General features: G+C 39.6%; 1 protein-coding gene across 3 annotated transcripts in view; it reads right to left on the bottom strand.

Annotated features, from left to right (window-relative positions):
- The window catches only part of FILIP1 (filamin A interacting protein 1), a 102,139-nt gene that overhangs the window by 30,530 nt on the left and 59,534 nt on the right, over nt 1–12,075 (bottom strand). For all 3 annotated transcript variants that reach the window (XM_036380982.1, XM_036380981.2, XM_036380983.2), the window contains 2 exons: nt 11,869–12,042; nt 9,674–9,852 (listed from right to left, as the gene is read on the bottom strand). In XM_036380982.1, coding sequence (XP_036236875.1) covers nt 9,674–9,852; nt 11,869–12,042 — 353 coding nt within the window. The remainder of the gene's footprint in view (nt 1–9,673; nt 9,853–11,868; nt 12,043–12,075) is intronic.

Raw genomic sequence — 12,075 nt, 5'->3', positions numbered from 1 at the left:
GATTTTTGAGCAGATCTGTATTTTGGTTGCCCAGATTTGCTGTTGCACATCCTTGGTAGTCCTGTGATCTTGCCTGAACTGAGCATCATTCTTCACCTGAAGTTATTTGGACCTTATGAAATACATGTCTTTAAAAGCCTTTGTTCTGAGGACAAGAGAGACACGGGCTGATGACAGCCCTTGCACAAGAACAGGACCTGTCAGTGCTTCCATTCGAAGAAACTCTTACTTGCACCAGCCCCTGTGCATCCCTTGCCACAAAAACAGCATGTGTGGCTTTACTTCTCTCCTCAGTCTGAAATACTTCTAGTTTGCACTACCCCTTTCCAAGATCATGTCCTGACTGTAGCCTGTTGAGTATATGAACAACTTAAAAAAAGGACAGGGAAAACTCAGGTTCTGAGATGGAGAGCAAGCAAGGAGAAAGTGTGCCAGTTTCATACAGTAAGTGGGAATTAGAAGGTGCTGTGCTTGCCTTGGTCTTCAAATTTCTTTCTTCCATGTCTGTATTGCCCTCTGAATAACTGCAGGGCTTAAACAATCTGGCCTTGTTGCTCTCTAGTCAGTTATTCAGTCACTAGCTGTTGACTTCCACTGGACATCCTCACTTACAAATCACTATTATTTTTTAAAAGCTTCTATTGACATAAGTGCAGATGATGCCTCATGCACAAGGAGGCAAAAGCTTACAGCCTCCTTGGTGGAATCAATAGGCAATACTGACCAAAATGAATGCAGAACACAAAGGCATAATTTGGCAGTGGAAATTACATTATGTAAAAAATCATAGGCATTAAAACTATTGCTATTATCATTGCTGTTGTTATAATTATTATTGTTGTTATTGTTATTGTTACTATTATGCTTTATTGTTGTTGTTGTTATTGTTATTACAATTGCTATGATGAACCAAAATGCTTATATAAGTTATATAAAAATATTATTTTACAGGAAATATGTATTGCTGACAAGTTAATTTTCTGGATTGCAGACTCCCATGCAGAAACTGCAATTCCACCCAACAAACTGCTGTACATAATACATTTATATGTGCATGTATAGACTTCTACAGGTACAAGCATTCACGCCTTTTGGAATTCCTACTCTGATTCTATTAATCCCATTAATCAAGAAGAGCTCTACTGACTTCAAAGGAGTTGCAGCAATGCCAGCTTTGTGCTCATAAAAATCCAGCACAGGATTAATTATTTCCTAAGACCTGAAGAAGATGGATGTAGAAAGCTTGGATGAGCTAATGGTGGGCACGAGGCAATGGTCTCGTCACTGAAAGCGAGTTGGAGCGGCAGCACTGGTTCTGTCAGGTGGGGACACGAGGCAGTGAAAGCAGGACAGACTCTCCTCCACTGCAGGATGAGCTGTGCCAGTGTCACATGAGCTGTTCTCCACACTGCCTTTCACTGTGACAAACACAGCTCTGCCCCTGCTGCTTTTGGAAACCACGGCTGTGTCCCAGGCAGTAATTTTCAAAATGAAAAAATGTTGACAGCTATGTATCATTTTAAAACGAGTTAAATCATCTAGGAAAAGCCTGACATTTAAATGATGAAAGAGAACATATCCATCCCTTTCTGGTTCCTCTGAAAATGAACTTTTTAAATGGAATTGTACAGGAACTTTCATTCTATGATATATGTACTTATCACCAAGAGATACTTTTTCAGCTATGACATAATTGCTATCATCAGAAAAACATTGATGTCATTCTGCTATAATTTAGTGTCATTTTCTGCTCATTTCTTTATCTTCCCTCATTAAGGCATTACATGTTACTATTAATCATTCCCTAACATAAGCGACTGCATAACAAAGCTGTGTAATTGATTTTTCAGTTTCAGAGCTTAACCAAAAATTTTAAAATATATTTAAGAAAGCTTATTCTTTTTCTCTCGTTCAAGTGAAAAAGTGTTTCATGTGGATTTCAGTGAAACATTTGTTTGTTTCAGATCAGTCATTTCATTTCCATTTTTGTCATTTTAAGAAAAGCAGGGGATAGAAAGGACTGTATCTTGGCCCAATTCACCAAACCAACCATAGTTTTTTGTTTTTTCAGAAAATCAAGTGATCTGACTGGACCAGTGAATTCCTCTGTCTGGGAAATTTGAATACTCAGGCCCTGACCTACAAGAAGATTTTCATCTCTTTGGTGAAAATAATCCAAAATTATATAAATGACTTGTAAAACTATAACTATTTTTCCCAGGAAAAATGGGAACTGACACCCCAAGGAAACAGTGATGTGGCCAGGAAGGCCTCCTTTGAGAGGTGGATTCAGATCCCAACAAGTTGACAGAAGGATTAAAAGTCTATCATGGTCCAGGTGAGTGGCATAATCACAGGGTTATTTGATATGGTTTTTTGACTAGCTGGTCTTGTGAATTAGGTCACCAGATTTTCTTTGTTGACATTAATAATAGTCTTACACCCAAAATGGTATGTCTTAATGAGTTTTTAAAAAGTTAGTTGAAATACTAACTATGGTAACACAGTATTATAGTCAGGCACCTACTCAAGTACCTTACAAATATGTGGTGAATTACACATTTTGCATTTCTCTGCCCTCACATTTGCACAGGCCTTGGCAAATTTCACAGGAACGCTTTGTCTGGATATTTGCACCCCCTGGATATTTTTACTTCTGCCTTAAGATTTCTTCACATACAAGCCTTAAAAAGAAATGAAAACTGAAATGATGCAAATATAAAACTCAGTATTTCTAATCTCCACTGCTGCTGGAGATGCTGCAGGAATGAGAATGAGAATGAGAATGCACGACTTAGCACCCTTCTGGGGAAAGAAGATGGAGAAAGCATTACATCTGTTTAGGGTTAGGAAAGCTTCCATACAGGCTCACTGATTCAGAATAAGCCCCCTAGTCAGATGATGTCTTGAGGTTCTTGATACAACTTATGGAAGTTATCAGACCATACAGAACAGGTCTTGGATATTAGTAGGGCACTAGGGCAATAGGTCATATACTTCACTAATTAGACTGTGCATCTCTGCACAGGTAAACTTGCATTTAAACATAAAGCAAATATCCAACATGTTCAAGCTCGATTGCCCATTATATATTTATACTTGTAAATAAGGGGTATCTATTTAAATTTTTTAGAAATTCACTGAAACCTGGCATTTCAACTGAAACCTGTTTCTAATCTCTCTGAATGAGGAAGCAATTTTCCCTACATGACCCTGATTCAATTCTTGTTTTCTTTGCCTAAAAAATGACAACTTAAAAAGATGGCCTCAGTAGAGCTGCGAACTGATATTTATTTCAGTAGTATAATAACTCTGAAACATGCCAAAGGCCTCCTAAATGTTCAAATTGTTACCTATTGCACCCTGGACAGAGTTTGAGTTCGTGAGTGGATTTTGAATGAAGTAATTTTTTCCCCCTGTCTGACCCTGGGAGCATTTGAATTGATGATTTTAGCAAGCAAACTTGCTAGGAATAATGAAGTACATATAGTTTTGTATAATAATTCTCTCTCAAGGGCTGTGAAGCTGATGCCTACTTAGAAAAAATTTTGGAAAAGTAGCTGAAACAACACATGATGCCATTTTATATAATCCCAGAAGTGACTGAAAGACTGGACAGTTTTGAGGACTATCCAAGTGTAAAGAGATGGATTTGGATTAGTCCCAGCTCACATTGTGTAAGACTTGCAATACTTTCATATTGTTTCTCCACAGTCAGATGTAACTGTTTGTTCTCTCGTTTTCAAATTACCTTTGGAACCATTTTGTTGGAAGCTGGGACCAGATTCATTAGTTAAAACATAAACTTTTAGTCATCTCTGCCTTGCAGTCAGCTAGAGCTGTAAAACAGGACCTGCAAAACGGACTGCCTTCAGACTTACTTAACTGTGCAGAGATTGTATTTGTATTTTCCAGGTTTTAATTAATTTCTTTTAATAGACTACCCCAGAATTTCTGATCTGTGACCCTGTGAATATATTATATTGACAGAAAATAACCAGCTTTTTCAAACCATACTGATAGCATGCCAGCCTGAAAAGAACAAAAATGCAATGCTGCTCTTGTCTTCTACATTATAATATTCAAAGTTTAGAGATGCACTTACTGAAAAGTAGACAGAGTGACTCAGTGCTCTAGTAAGGCCAGTAATGTGCAGTAAAATGAGTAACTGCTGTAGGCAATGGTGAAGTCCCTTTGGGATGGCTTTTCCTTTTTTTTTGGTCACAATTTGGAAACCAGGACATAGAAACAATCTCCATAGGAGAAAAAAAAAGCCAGAGTACAAATATGGCTAAAAACTCTTGAGGGGGCGAAGAAGATAGCAAAAATATTTCTGTAAAGTCACCTAATTTCCAGACTTTAGAGGAATCACCAACAGATTACAGTTACAGGCCAAAATCTGTGTTACAGGTTTGGATCTTATACCTCACCCCAATTCTTCTGTATGGGCCTATTCTTACCACAGAATTTGGCTTTATGGTGATAAATCACAGAAATGTATTAGTCCTGAACACTTCATTTTCTTGGCTTGATTGTTCTCTAAACAAGTAATTGACTGATGGATACTCTGGATACTCTGCCCTGCTGTCTTCCCGCCAGCTCCTTTATTTTACTGTCTTCATAAAAATTGAGGGAAAACACAAACTGGAAAGGCAACACACACAAAATCCCCAATCTATATCACACTCCAGCCTTTACACTTGCTTGGATCCATGAAATACAGGGGGCAGAAAGGCAAACACTTCCCAATGAAAGGCTTGGTGCTGCCGTCTCGTGGGAAAAGGGAGAAGGGAAGCCTTGGTACTAAAAGCAGAAATGCAAAAAGGGGAGAAAAGGGAGTTTGTAAACTTGTTAACATCAACACTCCCATTTTTGTTTCAAGAGGGCTGTGTGCTTTATTGCTCACAGATCAGTTTCCTTTGCAGGTGATGTGGGCCCAGAATTACATCACCAGCAGAGCAGCCAAGAGCATCTCGGTGCCAGCATGACTGAAGTCCAGAGGAATGTATTATCACAGACCTCCGAGGGCCTTGCCAGTGCATTCCTTGCTGGGGGTGCTGCAGTGGGGAAGGCAAAGAGGAGACAATTTTACGTGAAGACTGAAAGGGAACTTTGTGGAGGAAAGAGCTGGGGTCACAGTCTTGCTGTCTCCTCTAGGCAGATCTAATTATGGCCATGTACTTCAAAAAGAGGGTTTAACTAAAACCAGATTTAGCAGGGCAATGCTTAGGAAGTACAGACTGAATCCTCAGCCTTGCCTTTGAGGAAAATGTGACATGCTTCAGTGCACTGAGAACACTCACAGTGCTTGTAAAGAATAATTTGAAGCACTGAGGAAAGCAAGAACCAATATTAAATCCTCATCACTTCAGTGAATACAATAAAGTATTCAGCCTTACAATAAAATATATCTATCCTTTAGCACAGCCAACACTGAGATACTGGGTGTACATTTCCTGATCACCATGTGGTGGGGTGACAGAGTCTCAGCAGGCTCAGGGATTGTGCTGGAAATGATCAAATGACTCACAAAGCAGTCACACGGATGGATCCCCCATAACAGAGCTCCAACAGAGCCTTTCTGCCACATCACACACTCTGTTTGGCAACCCACTTCTCATCCATATAAAAGAAATTCCCTGCTCTTCCTTTTTGCAGGCTTTCAGACTATTTCTTCAATCCATCCTGGATGGCAGGACTGGCTCAGTGGTCTTCACCTCAAGCCTCTTTCTGAACCTTTAAAATCAATGGGAGCTTTCCAGTGCTTTTAATATGAGCAAAATGTGCTGTCAGCTGACAGGATTAAAAGAAGGGCACTAGAAAAAATTTTTGGACATTAGCACCTCTGAAAATGTCAGCATTTTAAACCTCATCTCCTAGGTCAATCAAAACATCAAAGAAATGCTGAGATTGCAAAGATCTCTAGCCTTTTCGACCAGAAAAAAAAGCCCTGCTGATCAAATGAAAAAGTTTATATTTGATAAACTAAAGATTTCCCCCCAGCCCTGCCCCCAGTTCCCTAAAAGGGAAGGCAGGAAGGCTGGGACTAGGCAGCACAGAGAACAGCCAAGTACCATTTCATGTTAAGCCTGCTTTATACAAGAATTTTTGGGGTCATGAAGTACTAATAGCTGGTTTAGCTGTGCCCAGCTCAGCCCAAAGTCATGCCACCAGCTCCCTCCCCAAAGCACAGCTGAAGTTCAGGAGGGTGCCTGTGATGGGAAGACTAATTTTATCCCTGGGGCTGCTGATGCCTGCTCTGCTGCTCTCCAAGTGCCCACTGCAAGCCACAGCACCAATGCAGTTCAGACCAGACCCTTCGTTCTCCACCTCTCAGACCAGAGACTCCTTACACCACCATCTTTCATCCAAGTCTTTGAGGGGGCCTGGGGGCCTCAGCTCTTCTCCCTATTCCTCAGCCTCCTCAGGAGGCTCCAGGAAGATGTCTGTTCTGCATTCTCCAGAGTCAGAGATACCCAAGCACAACCTGATGTTAGAGAAACAGCAGCTGAGGTGGGCAAGCGTTGAAGAGGGAAATTTGATAGCACAGAAAAATAGAAAATACCCTCCATAACTTTCAAACATCATTAGATACTATTATAGCATACTATATGGAAATTTGCAAAACACTTCAGCCACCATGCCTGTAGAAGCGCCCTCACTAAAATGACCAGATTTCTTTCTTCTCCACCTGGCAAATGGTCATCACTACTCTTTTCCTGTAACATGCAAACCTTTTCCACAATCTTTCTTCAGGTCAGTTGCACCTAGTCTTGCAGAGCCAACAGCAAAAGTGAGGCCCTTCAGCCTTCTCCATTTACCCCCACATCCCCAGCTGTCTACATTTTGAATATCCCAGTGCACAATTTTGTCTTTTTCATATTTTTCACGCATCATTATTTTTGAGAAATCATGTTTTCCTGTTACTTCCTTCCTGTATGAGGCTGTCCTAATAATTAGTCACTCATAGGAACTGTTTGCTTTCATAGCATGTTGTTGTAGATGGATTAGAGATAATGTATGAAAGCACATGTAAAAAATGTTCCAAAGTAAATACATTAAGAGAGTGTTAGACATATGTTAGAACTGAGGTATATCTCTTTCTTTTTGCTTTGTTCAAACTTTTTCACAAGACAGCAAAAGCAGATGTGGCCTGTGAAAGTTGATGTAGACAACAATGGTTAGGGAAGATTGATAAAATGCTGTGAGGAAAGAAACTGCTGAAATTACTTAGAGCCAGTGTAGAAATTATTACTTCTCTCATTGTAGCAGACTGCTGTGAGATGGCCATCCTGCAGCACTGTTCTTCCTCTGGCTCACCCTGTCTCATTAACATTATAACTGCGAGTGCAGCAGAGGGGCTGATGGGCAAAGTTCAACTCTGTGTCCCTTTTCGTTTTCATGGAGACTACAAGTCTGTTCAGCTCTTAATAAAATAACCCTCAAAGTACCACAGTAAAATGAATTATATGTATAGTGGTACTTATAAAACAAGAATGCCTATGCAGGGCCTTAAAAAATGCCTTTGGGCAGGTCAGTTCTCTGTCCCAATATGTAGACTGAGTATGAGATTTTTGTATGCTTTAATCTGTTGCAACTTAATTTTTCCACTTCAAGCTTTCTTTTTGACAAAATCTATTGCCACTTTGGGGCTTTCCTAGAAGTCATCCTATCACCCTCTCTTTGTGAATATAGCCTCAAACAATACTACTTCTAGTTTTTAATATCTACAAAGATGTGGGTGCAGCCTCAGTTTCATGTGCACTGAGAAAACAAAGGTAAGAAATTGAGATTGTTTAAGACTTTATGCTTAACAAGTAAGCCCATCCTGATTTTGCCAATCTGCTCTGCAAGTGATCTGAGAGGAGGAACCTGAAGAGGGAGGTACATGCATCTTGGTTTTCTATGTTTAGCTGCATTTCATGTTCTCTCTGCTTGGCCACTACTATCTTGAAACAAATTAGTGTCATAGACAAACAAAGTGGATTAAATAGCAAACATCAGATTTCTTGTGTTACTCAACATAAATCAAAAGGGCTTCAGCACTGCAATTATTCCCCTGCAGCCACCAGTACAGAGGCACTGGTGAATAAAGCCAGTGGATTTAGTTGCTCTTAAAGATCTGCTTCCAAGAGAAATTAAAATTCAAATTTTCCTTTTCTTATTGCCGTTTTTCCAAAAATTGTAGAATGTAGAAAACTTGAAGTTTGAGAGAGCAGGAAGGGTAAGAGAGATGCCCACAGATGTGGGACATGATATCTTAGTGGCTAGACAAAAAGCTCTTTAATCACTTCATTAAAGGAAGTCAATTCAACCAGGTCATAATTGTAGACTATTTAGTAGCTTTCACACATTGTGAGGGAATAATAAGAAAGCAACAATTGTCAAATTAATGTGAATATTAAAATGTAAGGACAAATGTAAATGGTATTTTAATACCACTTTTGTGTCCACACATTTTATGTGTCCACATATACATGGATATTCAGTATAGAGACAAAATGTCTTTGAGAATCAGATGTGAAGTTGCTCCTTACTTGAAAATACAACATCTTTTATTTCTTAAAACATATTTATTTTTTACATTTTTCCTTTTCTACTGTGAGAATCAATTTGCTAAGATGCAAAAGCATTTTTGTTCTTTAAAGTTTGCCAATCAGCCCAGGAAAGACAGAACAAAACCAAACCCTATTAAAGCAGGAAATATGGTCACTGTAGCTCATGTGCCACCTACTCAAAGTTGGCACTGAACTGAGTTCAGGAAATACACTAAACAGTTTTGCTCCTAGCTTTTTGCAAATGTCTGCCACAAGCCTGTGGTTTCCTCAAAAGCATTTCTTCTTTGAACTTGGCTTAAGTATTTTTCTTAGAGCCTTAAAAAAAAAAAGCAAAACACAAAAAGAAACACAACATGGATTGATTTCAAGCAGTTTGGTATAAGCAAAAAATTTCATATTGAAAAACAGGCTGTTACTGAATGCTCAGTCTTCAGCTAAGGTAGGTGATCTTTCTTTTCTTAGAGACACAGAGAACAAATTACTCATCCAACAAGCAGGATAAACACGCAAAAAAAAGAATTGTGGGGTGTATGGGACTGTGAGATAAACACTGCAGATAGTCCATCACAGGCTGGGCACATTTTGTAATGCACAATAATATTTTCTTCCAGATAACTTGCTTGAGGCATGTGTCTTCAGAATACGAAAAAGAATACAAATGGTTTGTGACTTTGCAAGCCTAAACACAAAGGGCAGGGCAGAGTCCCACCACTTGTGTGCCAGTCTCCTAATGTGCGTTGTGGTTTTCTTTTCCCTGCCCTCCTGCTGTGACAACAGTGCTCTGTCCTTCACAAACTCAGCACTTAGCTAAGCAAGCCAGTCCCAAACTTAGCCAACACAAATAACATCTGATCAAAAGCTACCTGGAGGTGAACCCAAAATGGCCATGACTAAATCAAATTTGTTTCTTAAGTCAAGCTCACACTACAGGAACATTCAGTGGTATTCTTCCAGCTCCAGACTTGCACAGTAACATGTATACAAATGACAGGAGTGGACCAACATTTACAGATGTTTTACGCAAAAGTTTAGTGTCATTTAAACACAGAAAATTCCTGGCCGTGTCACTGCTGAAGGGACAAGCACTGGTACACTGGGGTTGGTCTTTTACTCACCTCTCCCGCTCCTGTTCCAAGAGGTTGGTAAAGTCATCACTCTTGTTCATGTAATCTGTGTGTTTATGTTTCTCATTCTCTAGCTCGTAGACGGTGCGACGATGGCACTTCTCTGCCAGCAGGAGCTGCTCCAGCATGCGCCGGTACGTCTCCTTCTGCTTTTCTTCAAGTCTGTCCAGCTGGATTGTAGGAAAGGAGAACAGACTGTTTTAAAGGTCTCCTTGCTTACTTCATCTGATTTATTGACCAACAATGTTGTGTTTGGTAAATGCAAGTCCCATAATTATATGTCTTGGGTTTTACATAAAGCAGTGACTAGAAATAAGAATAACTGCCCTGTGAAAGTAATGATTTATTTGGATGACATATTAGCAATAAACATTTGCACAGTTTTCAGATGCAGAAAGGACAGGATTTTACTTAGCTTTAGGGTAACAAATAATATTGTTGCAGTGCTGTATTTCTCCTGTGGTGAGGTGCTGTGCACGCTTTCTTCATTTCACTGGGAAAAAGCTGTAACTCAGAACTCAGAGCCTGGGAACCTGATTCACACACCTGTATGGGGACTGACACTTGCACGAAGAGCATAAAGTGTAATTTGGAGGCTGAAACTTGAGTTACACATCTTTAACACACCTGTAACTCTGCTGAGATAAAAGACCCAAATTATTTAGATTCTGCTCAGATTCAGTTTTACATTACCAAATACAATTAAATATAAGCCTTAGGAATTTCCCCTCAGCCTGTTTTTTGACAGAAATTCTCTTTATTTATTCACAACCTTTTACCCTTTTTGTCCTCTGCATTTTTTATTAATTTAATATGCCAACTATTATTCAAACAAACAAGGAAAAAAAAAAAAACAGGAAGGTGTGTCTAAAAACTTGCCAGAGCACTCCAAATCCACCATGGCTATTCATGTTGCTCCTTTTGCTATTTCTTGGGTGTAGATGACCAACTCCAGCCTCCTCCCTGCCAAAGCAGCCCTCAGCCTTGGTGCTTGTCTGGTTGCTCTGCCCACTCCCAACCCTTGCCCTGTGAGAATCACATCTTCCTCAGCCCCAGCTGCCCTGGGCTGCTGTTGTTTCACATCATATCTCAGTAAGCTGAGGGAAATAAGAGAGCAAGAGGACCATGACAGCTTGCTCTCCAGAAGCTGACCATAGCAGTCAAATTGAAAAAATCATTGCATTTTATAAAAGAGCCAGGTTGGATTCAGCTTTTCAGAGTAGATTTTTGCACTTAGTTTTTCTACTTTATTTCAATGTAAGCCTTGTGAATCTGTACATGACAAAAGTTTTACATTGAGGTCCCTGTCAAATTTTCAGCTTCTTTGGAAAAAAACCTTGCTAAACTCTTTTAATCTTGTTTGAAAGGATTTTATGTATGCTCCCAGATACTATGGTTTGATTTCCTTATTTACTAACATCCCAAAAATTCCAAGAGATGCTTCAATGAGAATACACAGTACAGAAATATCCCATGGTAGACACAACTCCTGGTGAACAAATTAAATGTTCTAATTGGATGAACTATGTTGTTGCATGCTCCTTCCCCATGACCTGGACTGTTATGAAACTATGAACAGGAGCAATGGCTGTTTATTTTGGCATTCACTCTGGCCTCAGACATTCTCAGGTCTACTCTAATTCTCAGGTCTACTTGACATTCATTTATTGCTTAAATTTTAAAGCAAGGAGTGCTATAAGTCTGCTTTAGGGGCTGAACTGACTTTGCAGTCCTAGAGTTTAAGTGATGTAAAATGAATATGGATTTATGATCCCATAAATATGGTCAAAGTCAATCTCCAAAGGTCTTCTTTTCTTAACTACCCTCATGATAGTGTTCTAGTATGCCAAGAAAATCAAGGAGTAGTTACCAGTGCTGTGAGCAGTAGAGGTTGAAGCCTATAATTGAAAGGAATTAAAAAACTAGAAATTTAGCACCCAAAGATTTTGGTCTTGCTTATCAGCACCAGCTCTTGGAAGCACACAACCTCTTTGTGGTTTGTGTTCAAATCCAGTGACTTCGCTTACAAATTATTCTGCATATGAGTGAACAAGATTTTATTTTCAGCGTACAAATTCTGTGTTATCCTCTTGCATGATTTGCATACATCCAAAATATATGGAGTCTCACTTCTGGTTAGGCTTCCCCCTGCACATACATAATGTTGTCAAGCAAGAAGTTGTTACCTCTGAAATTGGTTTCTCGTAGACGTCTTCCCCTACAGACTTTTCTTGGGCAAGGATGGCATCCCTGTGCAGCACCCGAAGCACGTTCTCTGGAGTTGCAGACCCATAATGAGCTTCTAAAACTTCAGGTTTGGTTTTCTCTGTCTTCAGCATGTGGATCACATCCTCCCTTGCCTGTAATATTGCAAATCACTGTCATGAGTCAAC

This window comes from Molothrus ater, chromosome 3 (genome assembly GCF_012460135.2).
Source record: "Molothrus ater isolate BHLD 08-10-18 breed brown headed cowbird chromosome 3, BPBGC_Mater_1.1, whole genome shotgun sequence".
Classification (NCBI taxonomy): domain Eukaryota; kingdom Metazoa; phylum Chordata; class Aves; order Passeriformes; family Icteridae; genus Molothrus; species Molothrus ater.
The sequence above is the reverse complement of the archived record's forward strand: the minus strand, read 5'-3'. Positions and strand labels throughout refer to the sequence as shown.